The 22,500-nt window shown below is 37.5% G+C and overlaps 2 protein-coding genes across 6 annotated transcripts in view; one reads left to right on the top strand and one right to left on the bottom strand.

The window, feature by feature from the left end:
• The window catches only part of LOC144974840 (dynein light chain Tctex-type 5-B-like), a 19,502-nt gene extending 12,596 nt beyond the window's left edge, over positions 1-6,906 (top strand). For all 3 annotated transcript variants that reach the window (XM_078918196.1, XM_078918185.1, XM_078918206.1), the window contains exons 3-5: positions 1,262-1,388; positions 3,722-3,812; positions 4,660-6,906. In XM_078918196.1, coding sequence (XP_078774322.1) covers positions 1,262-1,388; positions 3,722-3,812; positions 4,660-4,825 — 384 coding nt within the window. In that variant the 3' untranslated portion in view covers positions 4,826-6,906. The remainder of the gene's footprint in view (positions 1-1,261; positions 1,389-3,721; positions 3,813-4,659) is intronic.
• Positions 6,907-6,924: 18 nt separating this feature from the next.
• The window catches only part of LOC144974828 (uncharacterized), a 22,682-nt gene continuing 7,106 nt past the window's right edge, over positions 6,925-22,500 (bottom strand). For 2 of the 3 annotated variants that reach the window (XM_078918162.1, XM_078918171.1), the window contains exons 3-5: positions 21,447-21,582; positions 20,362-20,441; positions 6,925-9,322 (exon numbers count right to left, since the gene is read on the bottom strand). In XM_078918162.1, coding sequence (XP_078774288.1) covers positions 9,245-9,322; positions 20,362-20,441; positions 21,447-21,582 — 294 coding nt within the window. In that variant the 3' untranslated portion in view covers positions 6,925-9,244. The remainder of the gene's footprint in view (positions 9,323-20,361; positions 20,442-21,446; positions 21,583-22,500) is intronic. The other variant, XM_078918152.1, reaches the window with a different exon arrangement.

Raw genomic sequence — 22,500 nt, 5'->3', positions numbered from 1 at the left:
ATAAACATACAAAAAAAAAACAAACAAACAAACAAAACAAACAAACAAACAAACAAAACAAAAAAACAAACAAAAAAAAAACAAAAAAAAAACAACAACAAAAAACAACAAAAAAAAAACAACTAAATAAAACAAAAACAAAAACAAAAACAAAACATAACAAAACAAACAAACAAAAACCTGATGATCTAGCATCAAGATATATGTTACATAAACGTACATCGACTCCATCGGCGGCCTTATTTGTACAATTAGTTCAACTACATCTATTGAAAGGTAGTAGTGACCGTTTGATGAATTCAGAACTTTTCCATTTGACGTTGTCTAAAATAATTTAAAAACCCGTAAAACAAAGACAGGAGGCAGCTTTCCAAACACGATAATATAATGAAGGTTTTACTGTCATTTGATTTCAAACAGAGTTTCAGGAAAAGAAGTTTCTCCTAAGAAGTGGAGGCATCTTCAGACTTTTAAAGAATTGTGTGGGGCTTTGTGGTTTTATGGTATGACAATGACCGTCTAACCTATGTCCCTGGTCGAGTCCCGCTAAGGCTATCACAAAACTGGGACTTGAAAATTATACCACCATGTTAAGGGGTAAAATGAGTACCTGACTACTAAGAGCGGTATTTCTGTTTTTAAAAAAAATTGTAATAGCACCTCATGTTAAATGTTGCTGTTGGATAAGGGCTCCTGATAAATCGCCTTGAGCACATTAAGTAGATACTGCATAATGTACTTTATCATTTTTTTAAGTGCAAGTTACAAAAACACAAAAAAGGTCTAATTAAAAAGTAAAACACCTTCACGACTTACTACAAAGTATTGAAGTTTTCTTTATTATAGACTGTAAAACACATTTTCTGAGTCAAGGTAATTAATTAAGTGGTTGCCAGCGTGGATTAAGGAACAAACAATCATGTGGTGTGCAATTATTACAGGTAATTTATTACCTTTAGGCTTGCCACTGATGGTCCTAGTAATTATAATATATTATGTTATACACTTGGATTTTCGAAAAGTTTTTGATGATGATCGTCATTAATATGACTTTTCAATCGGTCCAAACCATATGAAATAAAACTTGGAACTTGTATAACTAGATTCAACATTTTTGGAGCCGTTGTACCAAAGGACACTAAGTGGTGGGGAATGTTCAGGATTTAAATCTATTAAAGTGGGGACCTTAAAGGTAGTGTCTTGGGACCCAGGCTGTTATTCTTTTTCATTGCTATTTACCGTAAGTTATATTATTCGACAGCGGATGAGCATTGCTGTTATTACTGTTGCCCAGGAGAACACATACCAATTGGAACCAAGACGGAGATTCCAGTCCTTCAAGGCTAAGAGGGCAGCTCAGTCTATTGTAGAAAAATATCTCAAACAAGGTTGGTGTTCGATGATAGGTCATATTGTTTATCCCATTATTAAGGGGTTACCTCCTGACCAGCCGATGACGGAGTATCAGTTACATTGTTTCCGATTTGGTAAAATGAGTATGCTGATAAACTTATATTAATTTAATTCTCAAGTATTCAAGTATCCAGGATAAATTCTGCATCTATGTGGTCATGTGTTATGACACTTGTCTTGGACCGGATGAGTTCCGTACGGAGCGGCGCATAGTTGGAAAAGGTTCTTTACTCTCATTCTTTCACTGGACTGATGGATACAATGAGTACCTGGCCATTAACAATCTTGTCTGTCAGAATAAATTGTGATATCGTCTAATGGCCCATTTAGACATACAGACTTTTCGTCCACGGTCCGACGAATTTCCACAAATTGTTGATAATGGACCAAAAATGGACCCAAGCTCCTGATATCAGGAGCTGCCAGATATTTTCCTGTCTTCGAGTTGACAGATCATTGAGGTCTTTGTGGGTGATTAATTTTCACTGACTGATGACTGGGTGGATGGGGTTCCTGATCTCCCGCAGTGGGTAGGGCGGGGGGGGGGGGGGGGGGCGGCACTCACTGTCTTTTATCCCCCTTTATCTGTTTTCCAACACGCTTTCTGTCTTTGTCTTGAAACGAGGTTACTTAGTTTTGTTCTGGCCCTGACCGACTACCCTGGCTGGGAGGGAAGAATGTACAGTCGAATGTACAGTTAAGGTTTTGGGAGATGATATTTTTTTCCTTGTAAATCATCTCTCTGTTATGCACTGCAATGTTTTATTTTCATATTAAATATGATTTGTAAACATTTGAGTGTATTCATTTTAATGGGGACCTGTGTTTGTGTTCGGATGAGACTTTTAGGTGATCTCAAACAAATACAATGATATTCTCCTCTTGTAATCTACATCTGTTCCCTATTTGTACCATTCCCCTTTGTCTTATTTTTATTGTGTGCTTTTAGTTGTGAATCTAGAATTTTTAAACTATTTAATTGTCTTCCTTTTTACTGGCGCTGATATGGCCTTAAGTGTGTTGCAAGCCGTAAAACCCTTAAAAACAAAAACAAAAACAAATATTTTTCACTGAAGTCCCTCTTAAACGGAACTTCTCTCAAATATGTAATATTATGTCTATTCACGTTGACCCGCATCCACCGCGTCTACTCTATGTCTGTAGTACCGTGTGCGAAAAGTCTGCACGTCTATTACACTCATGATGTCTCGCCCTGCATGTTTAGTATTTCTGTTGGCTAGGGAGCCCCGGTGAAGCACTCTGAGTCTGAGTATATTTAGTTGACATTATTATTATTATTATTATTATTATTATTATTATTATTATTATTATTATTATTATTATTATTATTATTATTATTATTATTATCATTATTATTATTATTATTATTATTTATTATTATTATTATTATTATTATTATTATTATTATTATTATTATTTATTATTATATATTATTATTATTATTATTATTATTATTATTATTATTATTATTATTATTATTATTATTATTATTATTATTATTATTATTATTATTATTATTATTATTATTATTATTATTATTATTATTATTATTATTATTATTATTATTATTATTATAAAAGACAACCCTTTAATTAATTCATTTATAAACGTTGGCTGGGTGAAATTAGTTCGAGGAAACCGTGTTCGAGGTAAAAATTAGTTCGAGGAAGAAATGGAATGACAACAAAAAATAATGACAAAATTCGGAACATTCGAATGAGTTCGAGGAAACCGTGTTGGAGTGTTACAAAAAAACCCCCATAATAATCCTACTAGTAGGGGTGGAATAAACGTATTCTTTCATTAAAATTTCTCTGTATTTATTTAACTCGTTATATTTTTTTTTTATCGTGCAATAAATAACACACACTCGCAAGCTCGTGGTATGATTGGCACGATATGAAAATAACTCGTTTAAATGAAAGAATCGTATAATATTGCAGTACCTTCACACCCGGACAACCCAATTCTCGTCTTTTCTTTGAGTATGAAATTTAGCTCCTATTGTTCATCTTGTAAGTGCCGTATTATACTGCTACTTCTACTACTATTACTACTACAACAAAAAACAAAACAAAACAACAACTACTACTACTACTACTACTACTACTACTACTACTACTACTACTACTACTACTACTACTACTACTACTACTACTACTACTACTACTACTACTACTACTACTACTACTACTACTACTACGCCTTACGGATTCTGGGCTGCTCCCTGTTATGGATGAAAGATATAGATGATTTTCAAAACATGTATTTATTTTTTTTTCTGCAGATACAGAATATTCAAAAGAGTTGGAAAGCAATTTAGCAGTTCAAATATCACAGGAGGTATTACAGCATTTGAAAGGTCTCTACTTTGACAGGTAACTGAGATTTTGTTTGCGTTTTACTTTATTGTGCTCTCATGAGTAAAGTGTAACTCACTCACTCCTCTCCGGCCGCGCGTACTGGCACTTGAGGCGATGTAGGGATCTTCAACCTTGTCCTGTCAGCTGCTAATTCTCGGGGATCACCTCGAAGGTCATTCAAATCGATCGATATTTGAAGGAGGTGTTTTCTGGCCAAATTTTTAATTACGAGTTGTTTTTTTTTTTTTAATCCAGAGTACGCAAGTTAACTGGTTAACCAGCTGTGACCTTTGATGACGAATGGGCTGACGAGGAGTAGTGAATCACCGTTTAGGTTTATCTCATAATATTGTCTTTCGATAAATCGGCAGGAACTTGTTCCCTTTAGCAAGTTTAAAGAACTTAAATCAATGTATTGAAAACTGATTTCTAATTATTTGACCATAAAGTTAATGTTTAAATTTTCAATTTATCTAATGAAATAATAACAATATAAAATTCAGATGTGCGGCTATGCGGTCTTGTGGTATGACTCTCGCCTCCGGATCGGAAGGTCCTGGGTTCGACTCCCGCTCTGAGTGACGCATAGTTGAGTCCTCGAAAAGGGCTCTTCACTCATATTACTCACCGTACTCAGGTGTAAAATGAGTACCTGGTCGTTATTAACGTTGGCTATGTCGGGGGAAAAAATTGAAATATCGCCTAACCGACGTCATGCCTCGTCCAACATGTTACGTTTTGCTATTGGTCTGAGACCCTTTGTAAAGCGCTTTAAGCAAGTTTAGTGGATATTGCGTGATATAAAAGCTCAAGTTTTTGTTTTTTTATTAAATTATGAATAACTTGTTTTCTCCATTGCCAGATATCGATACGTCGTACAAACCTACATGGGTGAAAAGAAAAATCAAGGGGTGCAGGTAGCCAGCAGAGCACTGTGTGACGGACAGTTGGACAGTTATGCCGAGTATTTATTTGAGAACAATTACCTGTGGTGCGTTGTGCTTGTGCATGGGATGTATTTTGAGTGAATACTACTGGGATGAGATGAGAGAATTGCAAGACCCTTTGTTGAATTTGAACTGACGTCTACTACTCAGGAAGCCTTTGGTGTATATGTATATGACGAGCATTCACTTCAGAATCGGTACTTGTGGTGTGTCATGATTGTTCATGGGATATTGAGGGAATGTAAATGGGGTGGGGTGACAGCGTTGCAAGACCCCTTGAATTTGAACAGATCAGACGTGTACGGACTCAGGAAGCCTTTGTATTTGTGCGGGTATTCAATTCAGAACAAGTACCTCTGGTGTGTCATGATTGTCCATGGGATTTCAATTTGTGTGAATGTTAATAGTGTAGGATGACAGCGTTGCAAGACCCCACTGAATTTGAACAGATCTGCCGTGTAGATACCGACTTAGGAATCCTTTGTGTATATATGGGGTATTCAGTTCAGAACAAGTACCAGTGATGTGTCGTGATTGTTCATAGGGTGAATTAGTTTGGGTGACTGTGAGTGGAATTTGTTTTTTGTTTTTTTTTGGTTTGTTTTTAAGGCGCTTGCAACACATTTAGGTTATATCAGCGCCAGTAAAAAGGCAGAAAATGGCATAGTAAAAAGTTCTAGAATTACAATTAAAGAACCCAAGAGAAAGTAAGACAAAGGGGAACTGGGAACAAATAGGGATCAGATGTAGATTCCAAGAGCATACCACCAATGTACTTAGTTTGAGATCATCTATAAGTCTCATCCGGACACAAGCACAAAATCCAACAAAGAGGAATACACTCAAAAGCTTACATTATAAATTCAAAATAACAAATATAATAATACATAACAGAGAGATGATTTACAAGGAAAAAAATATCATCTCCCAAAACAATAACTATGCATTTGACTGTTTCCCTCCCAGCTAGGACTCCGGCCAGGGCCAGGACAAAACCAAGTAATCTCATTCCAAGACAAAGACAGAAAGCATGTTGGAAAACAGATATAAGGGGATAGAAGACACAATATATACCCCCCTGCCCACTATGAGGTCAGGAACCCCACACAGTGTTAGTGGAATGACATGACAAGAACCTTTGAACAAAATACGATGTACACTGACTTAAGTTGTCTTTGTGTACATGTAGAGTATTCATTTCAGAACGAGTACCTGTGGTGTGTCGTGATTGTGGTGAATTAGTTTGGATGACTGTTAGTGGACTGACATGACAGCAATACAAGTACAAGACGCTTTGAACAAAATATGATGTACACTGACTTAGGACGTATAAGTAGGGTATTCAATTCAGAACAAGTACCTGTGGTGTTTCAATATTGTACATTGAATTTTGTTTGAGTGTTAATGGATTGAGATGACAACGTTGAAAGACCCTTTTTGAATACATAATTTGATGAAACAATGACATAGGATGCCTTTTTATAATTTTGATCTGAAAACTTTAAATTCATTTATTAATCAATTAAAACTCCCCACAACATGTCAAAACTTTGCAGACTTTTCGAAATTTCACTAAAATTTTCACATCCTAAATTTCTTTCAAGTCTCACGTTTGAAAACAAAATTATGAAGTGGGGTCATTTTAATTGATCAATATAATTTGAAGAATTAGTTTTCTGACCAAAAATTTAAAAACAGTGTTTATTTTTTTCATAGTAAGCTTGTAAAAGACTGAGAAAACAAATAGCCTACAAACAATAAAAAAATTAATTTTAAACCAATATATCGTTCTTCAGATAATAAGAATTGTTTATTTCAGATCTTTAGTAGTTAAGTATAAAGGAAATACAAATATAAACCAGAATTCTATCACAGCGTGCTTGTCTCAATGTTTTCATGTTCTTTCCCCTGATATTGAATCATGATACAAATTTAGTTAAAAATACAACGCTTACATCAATAAGTACACAACTTATAAAACAATATTAATTGCATTATGTAACAATAGAAGTGTGATGATTAACAACTCATAATTATTGCAAATCACAAAAATAACCACAAACCTAAGAATGAATAGAACGATTTCAACTTTGACACAAAATAAATAGCCCCATCTATATATATATATATATATATATATATATATATATATATATATATATATATATATATATATATATATATAATATAGATAGATAGATATATATTTAAATTTATATATATTAGATTTCTCTTTGACATCTAACTATCCAAAATAACTTCTTGAACTATTGTTTAGACTACATCAATAGGTTTTGTGTTTTTTATATAAATACATATTATATTAAAAAGTTAAAATGAATCAGAAATGTGAGAGTTTAGTATTTGTCACTGTGCAGCTATGTGGTCTTAGTTTAATGGTATGCTTTCGCCTTCGGATCGGAAGGTTCATGGTTCAAGTTCAAGACCAGCTCTGAGCAGTGCATAGCAGTAGAGTCCTTGGAAAAATGATTACCTTGCTATTAACAGCATTGTCTATGTTGAAAAATAAATTATAATATCAATAAACAATCGTTTTGTCTTGTCCTACATGTCAAGTGTTGCTGTTGACATGGGATTAATTGTAAAAGCGCTTTGAGCACGTTTCAAGGATATTGCGCTATATAAATTTTCAACTTTAGTTGAGAAACAAAATTCATTTTCATCAATAAATTATGTAAATATCACATAAGTTTTATATATTTGGTGATTAATTCAATTCCTAGCAACTCAATCTAAATGACCCAGACATTGAACCGTTTGGAAAGAGTTGGCCACAGATAGATTGAAATTAAGATCCTCTAACTATAAATAAAATATTATGCTCATAAAGACCTGAATTCAACAAATGTGCTATGGTTAAGATAGGTAAGCATTAATGATGAGTATATATGCGACCAATCATCTGGGTAAACCTGGTGCTTGGAGTTGAATTTTAAGCTGACCTTACTAATAAGATTTGAACCAAAATAAATGCCAGTATTGAGTTTCGTTTCTTAAACTTCCAAGTGCTTTGATGTCTTATTTTTGATAGTATTGACGTGAGCGGCTATGTGGTCTTGTAGTTTGACACTTGCTTCAGATCGGAGGGTCCTAGGTTCAAGTCCAACCCTGAGCAGCCCATAGATAAGTCCTTGGAAACGGTTCTTTACTCACATTCTTTCAGGTGTAAAATGAGTAATTGGTCATTAACAGAGTAGTCTCTGTCATGTCTAGTCTTACATGTTAAGTGTTGCTGATGGCTAGGGACCCTTTGTAAAGTGCTTTGAGCACGTTTAATGGATAGTGCTCTATATAAAATCTCAATTGGGGGTGGGGGGGGGGGGGGGGTGTTATTTCTAGTTTTCAAGGCTCTATATAATATGAATTGAGTCGGTTAGACCCGGCTATTAATCCCGAATTTTACTGTACAAATGACATTTGAATTTGAATCTTACTGAGTGAATGGAATTTGATAGGAAATACACTTTAGCACATTAATTGCATCATCACCGTCATGCATCATTATTTTTTAATATTTACATGTGCTTTATCACTCACATGATTTGACTATTTTTCTTTTCTTTCTTTCTATTTCTTCTTTTTTTAAAAATTTAGTAATAAACAGTCATAAAATTATAATTCAATTGTCTTGTACTGTACATTTAGTTCTATGTGCTGTATGAAATCTTATGTAATGTCTCAAACCTAATGTAAAAATTGCCACCGCCACTGCTTTGGGGTCGTAGGTCAGTGCTTTTGCCTGTACCTACATTTTGGCATGTTTTGGTGGCAGCTGTGGGATGGTTCCTCCTTCATAGACTTGGACATTGACAGTTTGAATTTTTTTTAAATATCTGTACTAATCATGATAATATGTCATAAGTTCATATCACTGTCAAAAGGCAAGTACTTATTCAGATCTAAGTCAAATGGGCTTAGGTGTATGAAGTGCCTTTGAATTTGAAGAATTTCAGTCTCAGCAGTCTTCATTTTTTTGTAATATCATTTTGCCTACAATTGAATTGTACCTTGAGATTAAATTAATAGTAGTGCTGGAACATCCACACAGATGCATTGGAATTCAAAAAGCAAACAAAATCTGTTTTCAATATATATAAAGCTATACTTATGTTAAAGGATTAACGTTTAATCATATACAGTCGCATCTCTTTAATCCAGAACTCAACAATCCAGATGACTCCATTATCCGGACAGGTTGCATGGGGATGGATTTTTTTCCCTTTATTTGTACATGTTAGGGACTGATTCCACTATCCAGATGTCTCTGTTGTCCGGACAAAATGATGGGAACGGATGTTTTCGGATAGGAGAGACGTGACTGTACTTAGATTTCAAACATACTTTTCAAAAGTTAATATCATTATGAACACGTTAAGTACTTAATATCACAATTATTTTTAAGCAAGTATATGGGACTCTACGAGTTTAGAAAATTTCATCTCTGCTTGCATGATGATCTTAATGATTCAATTTCTCTCTTTATGTTATTCCTTGCTGGTGTCTCATAAACGTCTCGTAGTGGTAGATGTATTCAGATTTAACAATGGACTCCAATACCTGAAAGTTTTGAGGAATTATCGATAAAGATCAAGCATTTAATAATGGAATGAACAATTATAGATAATTATAATCATATGAAAGGGTTGTAGAAATAGAGACTGAACATGTCATGACAGGCCTAAAATTACATATAAGAAGTTGGCAATTGTTGCCAGGTAAAATATTGTATTCTTAAAAAAAAAAAATAACATTTAAAAAACAACAAAAAAAAAACGCACAAAAATTAAAAAACCAAAACAAAGGAAACAAACAAAATTAACAACAACAAAAAAAAACAAAACAAAAAACAAAGTCAAAACACAAAAACATAACCAAAAAAAAATAATAAAAGGGAATAAGAGTTCAGAGCCATCTTCTTCCAGCTTCAAAGTGTATTTGGTGTTGATCACTGATTTGAATTTGAATCCTTTAATCGTCATTCATTTGCCTTTTTTTCTCAATTTTTTTTCTGTTTAGCTAGATTAGTGCATGGGCCAGTGGGCGAAACCCTCCCCCCCCCCCCCCCCCCCCCCCCCCTGGGGGAGTTTTCGCCACATGGTTTTTCTGAAACAGCAATATATCTTGAGTATTAATCCGGGTGTTACCGTTTTTTCAAGTGTCATTTACGAGAGTTACGGCCCTTGAAAGGTCATTGGGTGCAATTTTTTGTGAAATCGTTTTTGTGCATAAAATGGTTGTTTATCACCTTAAAATTGTTTCACATACAATCAATAATGGAATTTTATTGTAATTTCTCATTTTTTGCCTCATATCATAAAATATTTTACAAAGCCATATAGTGTTTTTAAATCTTTGATAGCCATTTTCTCTATAATTTGAAAAGAAAATATATTAGAGTGTACTTGTTTCCCTTCAGGATGAATAAACAAGAGGGATTTTGCACTAGCACAATTCAGGCATGCTTCAGGGACATATAATACAAATTAATCCGGGTGTTACAGTTTTTTCAAGTATCATTTACAGGAGTTATGGCCCTTGAAAGGTCATCGGGTGCAATTTTTCGTGAACTCATTTTTGTGCATAAAATGATTGTTTATCACCCTAAAATTGCTTCAAATGCAATAAATAGTGGAATTTTATTGTCATTTCTCATTTTTTGCCTCATATCATAAAATATTTTACAAAGCTATATAGGGTTTTTAAATCTTTGATAGCCATTTTCTCTATAATAATGAAGTCCCCAAAGGCTGTGCAATTGAAGCTGCATTTGAGAGTGCCTCATCAGAGGAAAGAAAACTGCAAGAAGCTGCTGTAACCTTGAGACATTTGATTCTGGATTCTTTCAAAGATCATTCACAAATGCCTTGGCCCCCCCCACATCAGAGTATTTGCTATCTGCTCAAGACCAACTTCCTTCTGCTCTGATCAAATTTTTTACTACACTCCTATCCAAGCAAGGTGCAGGACATATGAGTAGTAGGTCTGAAAGACTTGTACGTTCCATGGCCCAAGATGTTTGATCTAATGTCACTTGTGGACAATGGAAAATGCCTAAACATTTACTTCTGGGGATGACTGTGAGGCATTTGACTGGAAGTTTTCAGATTATAAACATCCTTAACCGCTTTGGACATTGCGCATCCCACTCTACTCTTTTGGAACTGGAGACTGCAATGTGCGACAGTGTTGTTGAATGCTCCACAAATCTTCCTTCTGCCGCATTGGCACATCCAAAAATCACCCATTTTTGCTGGGATAATTTCGATCTCACAGAGGAGACCACTGATGGGTCTGGCACCACACACTCTACTCATGGCATCATGATCCAAGAAATAAAAGAAGGAAACTTGGAAAGAAAAATAGAGCAACAAAATGTCACGACTGGAAAAACAAAGAAAAGGTCAGCAACTTTCAAACCCATCCAAATTCAGCTTTGCTTTGCAACTGGAAGAGCAGAACCTTCTCTGACTGTTTCCACAACAACAGTAGAAAACAATCAAGAAAGACAGCTGCACCAAGATAATTTTCTGTGGGTGTTCTGTAGGATGAAGTTGAATTCAGACGGAGAACGTTTCCCTGGCTGGAAAGGTTGGCTTTCATCAACAACTCCAAACCCCCAAAATGAAAATGAAACCAACATGCCTTCAATTGTTGAATATATGCCTGTCATCAATGCTCCCATAACTGAAGCAGCTACAGTACAGAAGGTGCTACAACTATCTTTGGAGGCAACACAAGAGCTTGGTCAGCCATATACATTTGTAACATTTGACCTTGCTGTAGCAAAGAAAGCTTACGATATTGTCTGGCAAAACCCACAGCTTTACAAAACAGTCATTATTCACCTGGGTGTCTTTCACACCATAATGTCATATCTTGGTGCCCTGGGAAAGCAAAGTGGATCTGGTTTTGAAGAAATTGTGACTGAAGCAGGGCTATGTGCACATGGTTCTATGGATAGGGTTATGAGTGGAAAGAACTACAACAGGGCTATACGAGTGCATGTGTCTGTTTTGGAGGCTCTAGAGAGACCTCTGCTTGTAAAATTTGAGCAGGACACGGATTCAAAACTCAGTAAAGACCTCATGTCTTACATAAAGGAATTCACCGAAGGAATTTCAAGCCATACAGCTAATAAAATTCTCCAGTCAACTGTGTATGCTGAGTTATTTTCCCAGTATGAAGCCTTCAAAGAGAGTGTCCGCTCAGGAAAGTACGGAAAAACTGCACAATACTGGATCCAATACATGGACAGAGTTTGGCTTCTTCTCCAGTTTCTGCGAGCTACAAAGACAAACAACTTTCTTCTTCATATATCTTGTTTAAAAGAACTGTGCCCACTGCTTTTTACCATGAATCACCACAATTATGCCAAGTATCTCAGTGTATATTTTGTGTCACTAGCCAACCTGATTCATTCCCACCCAGGGGGCAGAAGAAATGTTACAAGATAATGGATTTAGTGTCTCCAGATCAAGGACTAGGACGCCTGCTGGAAGAATAGCAGTTGATATGACCATTGAACAAACAATAAACAAACATGCAAAGACAAAAGGAGGTATTGTTGGGTTCAGCAAGAGTCTTCCAAGCTATTACCGTTGGAGTGTAACAAGACACAATCGAGCAGAATATGTATCAGCAACCCAAAGAATGATCAGCAACAACAACTGTATGGATATAGACACCCACAAAGAATTGAGCCTTGCAGAAAAAAGACAAAGTGAAAAGCGAGTGCAAAAGATCCTCCAGGCATTTTCAGCATTTATCAATCCCTTTGAAGTTGAAGATGGTCTGGTCAGTCTAGCTTCAGGAATGAAAGTGCAAGAGGATGTTGCTGATGACCTGCTAGCCGTGGAAAAAACAGGAAAAAGATTGTTTGAAAGTTTTGTTGAAAACAGACTGAAGGAAAAGACTGTAGAATTTCACAAGCCATTAGAAAGGAACAAGACCAAGACATTTGCATCATTGAGGAAAGTGGTAACAGTGAAAAAAGACATGAACGTGGTCAAAATCAAGGCACAAAGAAATTTATTTGGCCAGCTTCTTGTTTTGTCCCAAGAGCACAGTGTTGATCTTCAAAAAGTTCTTCAATATCCTCTAACTCTAACACCTACTCCATGGTCGCTAGCTTCATCAGATGGTTTACCTCTGAAGACCAACAAAGCAACTCTGTTGCACAAGCTCACGCCTGACAATTCATTAATGTTCGAGGATTATGCAAAAAAAAAAACAAACACCGTTTACATTGTTGATGGCAATGCACTGTTACAAACTCTGTCAGCAATCCCAAATACATTTGGTGAAGTAGCCAAACTTACATTTTCCTCCTTACCACAAGCAGCTTGTGTACACTTTGTGACTGATACTTACATAGAAGATTCAATCAAAGGTTGTGAGAGATTGAGGAGATGATCTTCTGAAGATAATGCATACTTGTTAAAAGGATCTGCAACAACAGTGCCCAGATGTTGGAAATCATTTCTCAGCTGCGTTGATAACAAAAGATCCCTTATCAGGTTTCTCCTCAAGGAATGGGAAAGTAACGAATATGCAAAGAAACTGAGAAACAGGGAAATCTTCTTTGTCTGTGAAGAGAGATGCACCTTACTTTACAGTGACACGGATGAATTTACCACAGCTGTACCTTGTCTAGATCTCTACTCATCACAGGAAGAGGCAGACACACGAATTATACTGCACTGTCAATATGCTTCCCGCCAACCAAACTGTGAAACAATTGTTGTCAGATCACCAGACACGGATGTCTTCTTACTTCTCCTTTCATTCTCAGAGACAATTGGAAAGACCCTGATTTTTGATACTGGCTGTAGCAACGACAGGCGACAAATCAATGTCTCTCAGATTGCAAAGACTTTGTCTAAACAGATGTGTGATGCATTACTTGGTGTCCATGCATTCACAGGCTGTGACACAACAAGTTGCTTTGCTGGGCAAGGAAAGCTGAAAGCTCTAAAATTTCTTCAAAAGGAGGAAGATCTTAGAATTCTGTTCTCCAGATTTGGAACATCAGCAGCTGTTTCGAGTAATGACTGTCTCATGTTAGAGTCATTTGTGTGCAAGCTGTATGGCAGCAGCTTCTTATGGTTCACACTATTATGTTATGACGATCGACCCAATCAGCAAAGTCCGGTCCGCATTCGTGCACCGTCGCGAACCCGCCTGGTAGCATCGTCACAACACACCTTTCGACTAGATGCTCTGCCGTTTCGGGTTCTTGCCCACAGTGTGGACATATTGGACAGGAAGTTAGACCCCACTGATGTAACGTACCGGCCGTTAGGCAGCTCCTCGACCGAAGCCGATTCGCAGCTACCCAGTGTCTCCTCTTACTGGTATCAAAGCCTGGCAACTTCTCACCAAGCTTAGAGGAGTGTAGGTCCCCGCCCCCACGAGGGATTGAATTTGTCCAAACCGACTTCCATCTCGTATGTGCAGCTCTGTCCGTAGTCAGGGATTCTGCGTACAAGGGTTGCCGGGACTTAATTCGGCTCGAAACGGGGGCACCGTTCATTATGCGCATGAGAGGGGTATCCCATTCCCTCTCTCTTTGATCTTACTTTGCCAGTTTCCTGTAATGGTCTCCCTCCGGACATCGGGGGGCTGGATCGCCGCCATTATCGGGCCCCATTCTCTAGGGGTTGTTGCTAGCGTTCCCGACACTATGTGCATCGACTTGCGAAGTTTTACATCCACCTTCTCAACGTTTCTGCTTCTACCCCTCACTGGAGCGCAATACTCCGCGGTGGAATAGCATAGTGCCAGGGCGGATGTTCTCAGGAGCGCTTGGCTAGCGCCCCAAGTCGATCCCGCCAGCTTCCTCAGAAGACTATTCCGCTTCTCTATCTTCCGGGCAACCCCTTCGAGATGAACCCGATAGGTAAGACTGCGATCCAACGTCACCCCTAAATATTTTGGACGCGGCTCATATGGGAGTGGCTGGTCCCCGACTAGGACATTCAGTTTACGGGTGTGCCAACCACTGCATAAGTGAAATGCAGTGGCCACGGTTTTTGAAGTGTTCATCTTCAGGTACCACTTGTCAAAGTAGGATTTGAGTCTGGTGACGTCCTCGCTGAGTACGCTCTCGAGACGGGTCCACACTTTACTCTGAGTAACGAGTGCCCAGTCGTCTGCGTATCCCAGCCTCAGGGAGGAAGTGTTCGGCATATCGCCAATGTAAACGTTAAACAACATTGGCGCAAGTACCGACCCCTGAGGGACCCCATTCTTCAATTTCCTTACTTTGCTCGTGACGTCTCCCAGCGCGACGTGGAATTGCCTTTCCCCTAAGATCGAAGAGAACAACTTCAAGGTCTTTTTGCACCTTATGATTTTTGCAAGTTTGAGCATTAACCCATCGCACCAGACCGTATCATACGCCGCTGATAGGTCTATAAACACAGCACCTGTTTGCTGTTTTCTCTCGAAACCGTGCTCAATATGCTCTGTAAGGGCAATGACCTGCTCCGTGGTGCACCTCCCTTCCCTGAAGCCTGCCTGCTCGGGTGGCAGGGCAGCGTCTAGGACCGGCCCCCATCAGTTTAATAGAACACGCTCCAACAATTTGTAAAGACAGCTCAGCAGCGATATGGGTCTGTAACTGTCTGCCTCCTTCGCCGGCTTCCCTGACTTCAGGATGGCAACTATCTTCGCATGCTTCCACACTTGTGGAAGCTTTCCTTTTGCAAGGATGTCAGACATTGCCTCTGCTAGCCAGGCCCGTGCCCTGGGGCCCAGATGCGTCACCATATCGGGATATACACCATCTATCCCTGCTGCTTTGCCGTTCTTCACTTCGCTAATGGCTGCACCCACTTCTCGGGGACTGAACGGGGCCGTCCAGTCCGACTCCTCCGCAGGTAGCGAGTTCAAAATCGTACGGTACGCCTTGCGGACACCGCGCTCAAAAGCCTGATTAGGGACCCGCTTACTACAGTTCTTAATGTTCTTGGCAATTGTGTCTGCCTCGTATTCCGGTGCAGCCTTCGCGAAATTCCGATCTGGGTCCAATTTCTTTATCAAACGCCAAGCGTGGCGGCTGGAGTGTGTAAAGTCGAGACTTTCCACGGTCTCCTGCCACCGTTGCTTCCTTCCCTCTGCCGGAGACTGAAGTAGTCTATCGGCTGCGTCCTGGGACTGGGTCTGCTGGTACTCTCGGTACAGCTCTTCCGACTCTGCTGTCCAGCAAGGGGTGTAGAATTTCCGTTTGCCCCGTGGAATAGAGCGTTGAGCGCTTTTAACCAGTAGCCTACTGAATCTGGTTATATTCTTGGACTTGGGAGGAATGGCAGGGCAGACCTGCTCGATATAGGAACTGAATTCCTCCCAGTCAGCCTTCCTGAAATTCCATCTGCAAAGTGGGAGAGACTGCACCCTCGGTATTGTCACCCCAGCTGTGACAAGAACCGGCCTGTGCTGGCTATGCGGAAAGTCCCCGAGGACTGTCCGTTTCACCTGCAGCGGTTCACCGTTCGCGCCTTTCGTTACGAGGGTGAGGTCTGGAGTATACTCCTTCTTATGGCGGGTACCCCGGAAGGTACCCTTGGCTGTAGGATCGTACACTAGGTGTAGATCATTACAGTCCATCCATGAGCGGAGTTGTCTTCCTGCCTCGTTGCAGTCTCGGTAGCCCCATTCGTGATGGTGGCTATTAAAGTCTCCCAGACAGATGGAAGGATGGCTGACCACCGGGACCGGTGGTGTAGTCCAAGTCGCTCTAGGTGGTTTGTAAATATTATGCAAACACAGTCCACCTACTTCCACGGAAATTCGGTTCACCCCATTGCTGTCCGTTACGCTCTCAATGACCCTTACTTTCGATGGCTCTTTAGCGTAAACGCTAACCCCTCCTTTGAGCCTCGAAGTGTCCTCGCGTTGGACCACCGTATAGCCTGGGATCTGGAATCAGGAAGATTGCGCGCCTGAATATAGGTGGGTCTCCTGTAACAGGAGGATATCTACGTAATGAACGGCCAATAGCTTTGATAAAAGCTCATTTTTTGCCATACTCTGGCTCTCGACGTTCAGGGACAATATACGCGTCAGTTCGCCATCCCCGCCGTCGCATTTTCCGATCGGCAGGCCGCGAATCGATTGATGCATGGGACGTTTGCTTTTTTCTCGGACGTGCCGACGACCCTGGCGACACGAACGCGGTATTATTTGGCTAGGCGGCAGACCGCTTCGCCATTGACGGGACTGATTGGGACTCGACATAAGGATAATAGTGTGGCGCCCGGGATAGGGCTGCTATTCGGGCACCGGGTTTGGATCAAATTTAGTCACACACCGGGGCGAGCAGCTCATGTGGCTCGTTGGCTCGATACCCGGGATGGTCTCGTGACGGTCGACCGGGATTTACACCTTTGCCCTCCCGTGTGCCTCAAGCCCCCTCACCAACTGCAAGGTAAAGATCCACGAGGGGGAGCTGTATGGCAAAACCTCATGCACAAGTGTCAACAAAGTGAGGTATGACATAGTTCGCCAGCGTTTCAAAGGAAAGAAAGGTACCATCTCATGCAGTGGTGGAATTGATCTGTGTCAGATGCCTCCTTGTAGTCAAGTATTGTCACTGCACATATCAAGAGCCAACATTCAAACTCTCATTTGGAGGAATGCAGTGTGCCAGAATCCTAGCATTCCAAAACTAGAGGATAACGGTTGGCAGAGAAATTCTGCAACTGAATTGGAAGTACAGTGGTTCAAAGATGCTTTCATTCCAGATGAGTTGCAGGAAATTGCGTATGAAGAAAGCTGCACCAGTACTGACGAAGATACATATGCCGAGGATGGTAGTGATAGCTTTGACAGTGATTTCCTTGACGACACTTCAGAGGACGAAGAGGATTTTGCTACTGATGATGAGGATATGTAATAAATTGGTGAGCAGTGCAAACTGTTAAGGAGTAAAGCATGTTTGCAAAACACATAAGGATATTGTTTTTATGTACTTACTGCATCTTGAATCAAGAATCCCTTTTGAGTATCAATTATTCTTCATAATATAACAATGCGATTTCGTTCAAAAGTCTTCGGTAATGATGCTTCACTTGGGTTGTGAACAAATTAGTCTTTTTTCATGATATATCTATTGTTTTTACCACACCTTCAACATACTTTTAAATGTGACAACTGGACATCAATACCATGTTTAAAAAGAATGAAAATTATGATGAATTTGGCATCCCACAAAGTGGAGAAAAATTTAAGGGTTGCGTACACTTTTAGTTTTTCCTGTGACGGAGAAATATGAAGGTTGTTGTTGAGGCTTGGGCCATAGCTTTCTTCAGTGCTACATTTTTAATGAACATGCTGTTTTTGGCCATATTTAAAATAATTTTTGTGTAAAACACTGAAATAGCCCATAAGTTTAGATATGACACTTCATGAGATTACTGACAAATTGTTTCAACTTTCTGTGAATCTATATAATATTTACAAATTGAAAGCTTGTGCACATAGTTTGATAGTATATTCAATTTCCTTCAGTTTGATACCCAATTTGCATATATTTGAATTAATATTGTAGTCTCCAGAGCCTTTGAAAGAAATGTTGTCTCTTTTTTGCAAGGGGACACAACTCACTTTTTTCAAAGGGCCATAACTCTCTTAAATGACACTTATTTTTACGGTAACAGTGGAATTTGTATGGCCAATAAGTTCTATTATTTGAAAAACATAGTGGCATAAACTCCCAAAGGGGGGGGAGGGGGGGTCCCAGTGGCCTAAGCACTAGATTTTTAAAATGTCAAATTCATTTTCTTCATGACTTTGCCTCCTCTGAGAATGCCTAGTTTCCACATTCCCGTCTACAGACCTGCCAAATTGAAAACTTCAAATTTATTAATTTTTATGTCAATTTTTAGTAATTTGACAAGGAAATTAGTAATTTCTTAAAATGTTTACGAAAAACCACAATTTGACATTGATGATCACATCAACATTACACCGTCATGCATATGTGTTGTAGAAATGCTTTATTATTTTTATTATTATTATCATCATCATCATTATTATTATTATAGTTATTATTATCATCATCATTATTATTATTATAGTTATTATTATCATTATTATTATTATTATTATTATTATTATTATTATTATTGTCATCATCATCATCATTGTTATTATTATTATAGTTATTATTATCATCATCATCATCATTATTATTATTATTATTATTATTATTATTATTATTATTATTATTATTATTATTATTATTATTATTATTATTATTATTGTCATCATCATCATCATCTTCATCATCATTATTATTATTATAGTTATTATTATCATCATCATCATCATCATTATTATTATTATTATTATTATTATTATTATTATTATTATTATTATTATTATTATTAGTATTATTATTATTATTATTATTATTATTATTATTATTATTATTGTCATCATCATCATCATTATTATTATTATTATTATTATTATTAATATTATTATTATTATCACCATCATTATTATTATTATTATTATTATTTTTACTTAAGTATTACGAAGAATTAAAAATTCGTAAATTTCCATAAAATTTGTCTAAAATTCGTAAAATTACGAAAAAATCGTAAGATTCGGCAGGTATGCGTCTATTCCACCTTCAGTCTGAAGTTTACACAATTTGACAGGCAAACTAGATTTGAGCCTGACTATGTTCATGGCTTTCTCCATTACTTTTTTTTTAAAGGCATGTTGGCGGTTGTTTCCTTCATCTGAGTGCTGGTGGTGCAATACAGCTTTGAGTTGGGAGTCATTGGGTTGGGGTAGGTTTGATACATCCTTATACTATACTAAATGATTCCTATAGACAAGTGTCAATCAAATTGTCATTGTATCCTGTCATTCTGTAACAAAGTGTCAAGGCTCTTAATACTTGAGCTTTGAGCTTTTATAGAGCACAATATCCACTAAATGGGCTCAAAGAGCTTTACAAGGGGTCCCTGACCAACAGCATCACATAACACATAGATCGAGACACGGCGGCTGTCAGGCGATATTACAATTTTTCCTGGACAGAGACAACGCTGTTAACGGCCAGGTACTCATTTCACAACTGAATATGATGAGACAATGTGAGTAAAGAGTCTTTTTCAAGGATTTAACCATGCGCCGAGCAAGGCTCGAACTCAGGACCTTCCGATCCAAAAGCGAGTGTCATACCACTTGACCACATAGCCACTTATAGTTGTGAGACTCTCTCAGGTGGTTCCTAGTAAGCGAACCTCAGACCTCCTGATTACTGGTAATCAGGAGGTCTGGGGTTCGAACCCCAGTCGAGGAAGACTGACTTTTTGGGATGTTTCTTTTTTTTTGTCTTGTACTTTTCTTGCTTTGTCTGGCACTGTTTCTAACTCAGATCTTTATCTTACACCAGTGCCAGCTCCCTAATTTCTCAATTTGATATCTTTATGCTACCTAAGGTGATATATTTATAAAAGAATATAGACATACAAAGACAGAGGTATCTACACCTCTGAGCGGCTTAAGCTTTTACTCTTATGTACTTAAATACTTATTTTACAAAACTAATCAAAAGTTTAATATCACAAACTCCTCACCTTAATCCTCCCTTGAGTATATGCTTCCTCTTCATAATGACAATATTCCTGTCGAATTTTCTTGGCATAGTCATCATATACTGAAATTGAAATAAATATAAGACCTGATTTAATAATAATAATAATAATAATAATAATAATAATAATAATAATAATAATAATAATAATAATAATAATAATAATAATAATAATAATAATAATAATAATATTAATAATAATAATAATAATAGTAATAATAATAATAATAATAATAATAATAATAATAATAATAATAATAATAATAAATAATAATAATAATAATAATAATAATAATAATAATAATAATAATACAGTTCACTCTGTTTAATTGCACACTCCGCTTATACACTTCACATTCCCGAAAAACAGATTTTTTTTGTATTTAATAACTAAACTTAATCGCTACACATTGATTCCATCTTAATTGGACAAACCATCAGCGGTGCACTGACATCTTAGGAGCTATTGGACTCCATTTAGCCACACAAAAACAACGCCTGGATAATGAAGATGAGGATGAGTCATTTATTTCATAATCGCCTTTTCTAAAAAAAACAGATCTAAGGGAGATAATCTAATTTTTGTTATAAGCACTTTAATCAGAATCCACTTGCTGCTGCTGCCCAATGAAAAAAGAAAACAGAAAAAAAAAAAAAAGAAAGAAAATAATTGAAATAATAATTGAGCTTTATATAGCGCAATATCCACTAATGTGCTAAAAGCGCTTTACAAGGGGTCCCTGGTCAACAGCAACATTTAACATGTAGGACAGGACATGACGCCTGTTAGGCAATATTACAATTTTTCGGACAAAGACAACGCTGTTAACGGCCAGGTACTCATTTTACACCTGAGTACGGTGAGAGAATGTGAGTAAATAGCCTTTTCCAAGGACTCAACTATGCGCCTAGCGCGAGGCTCGAACCCAGGACCTTCCGATCCGAAAGTGAGTATCATACCACTAGACCACATAGCCGCAAGAAAGAAAGAAATAATAAAATAAAATAAATAAATACAATATGAAATAGAACAAAATAACAGAAACCAAAACAAAAAAGCTATATCACCTGCATCCTCCTGACCTAAAATGGCCATGTCAAAATCCAAGAAAAGACAAAGATCCAGATCTTCCTTTTTGTTTTCAACAGAGTGAGTGACTGTGGCCATTATCATGTCTGACACTCTTTCAACAATTTCTTCAGACTGGGGAAAAAAAAATAATAGAAATAACTATAAAATAATTTTTAAAAATCAGATATATGAGCATTCTTACAAGGGTATTTCCTGTACTCAATGCACTTCAAAATGTCTTATCTATTCCCCCAACAGGTCAAATGAAATCAAGTGTCGATACCATATGACACAAAACAAGTCACTGCGTATCCTTTTTGTATTAAAACCTTTATGATATCCTTCACTAAAAATAAATCCAGTTTCTCATTCACACTCAAGTCGACTAGGGTAATTTGTGTAAAGTAACTGCTCCAAAGACACAATGCCATTGCCAGAGTTCGTATCACCGACCACTTTCTACTTCATTTGCTTTTTGTTACAAGACATCACGACATATATCTGAGAAACGGATACCATACGACACTGATAAAGATAACAGTACTGTAAGACTTTTGAGGTTTTGCTACTCCAGTACTCAGCATTAGTACCATATTCTTATCTTAGTTTCCATCATCTTTGGACTTATGACTTTTTTATGTATTCTTCCAGGAATATTTCTGCTCTCTGAAATGTTGGTGCATTTATTACACAAATTGTCATTAGTTTGTTCTTACTTTTGTATTTGTTGTTTGGGTTACATAGTTGTAACATATGTGTTGCAAGCGCTGTAAAACCCTTAAAAACAAAACAATAGTTGTAACTCACAAATTAATAGAGCCTGATACCTTCCAACATCTATTGATTGAATGTGTCCATTTTTCATATATAAAGAAACCACTTCTGTAGGTTATATATAAAAAATTCATTACATACTATAAAATTACAAGAATGGATGACAAATCTTTCAAAGAGAATTCTAAATTCTGGTTGTCAGCATTAAGTTGGAAATTGTCGTAATTACACCTCTTTAGTTTCAAGGAAAACCCTATTTTACTATCGCACAATTGC

This window comes from Berghia stephanieae, chromosome 1, assembly GCF_034508935.2.
Source record: "Berghia stephanieae isolate SIO BIC M18660-M18661 chromosome 1, UCSD_Bste_1.3, whole genome shotgun sequence".
NCBI classification, from domain to species: Eukaryota; Metazoa; Mollusca; class Gastropoda; order Nudibranchia; family Aeolidiidae; genus Berghia; species Berghia stephanieae.
The sequence above is the reverse complement of the archived record's forward strand: the minus strand, read 5'-3'. Positions and strand labels throughout refer to the sequence as shown.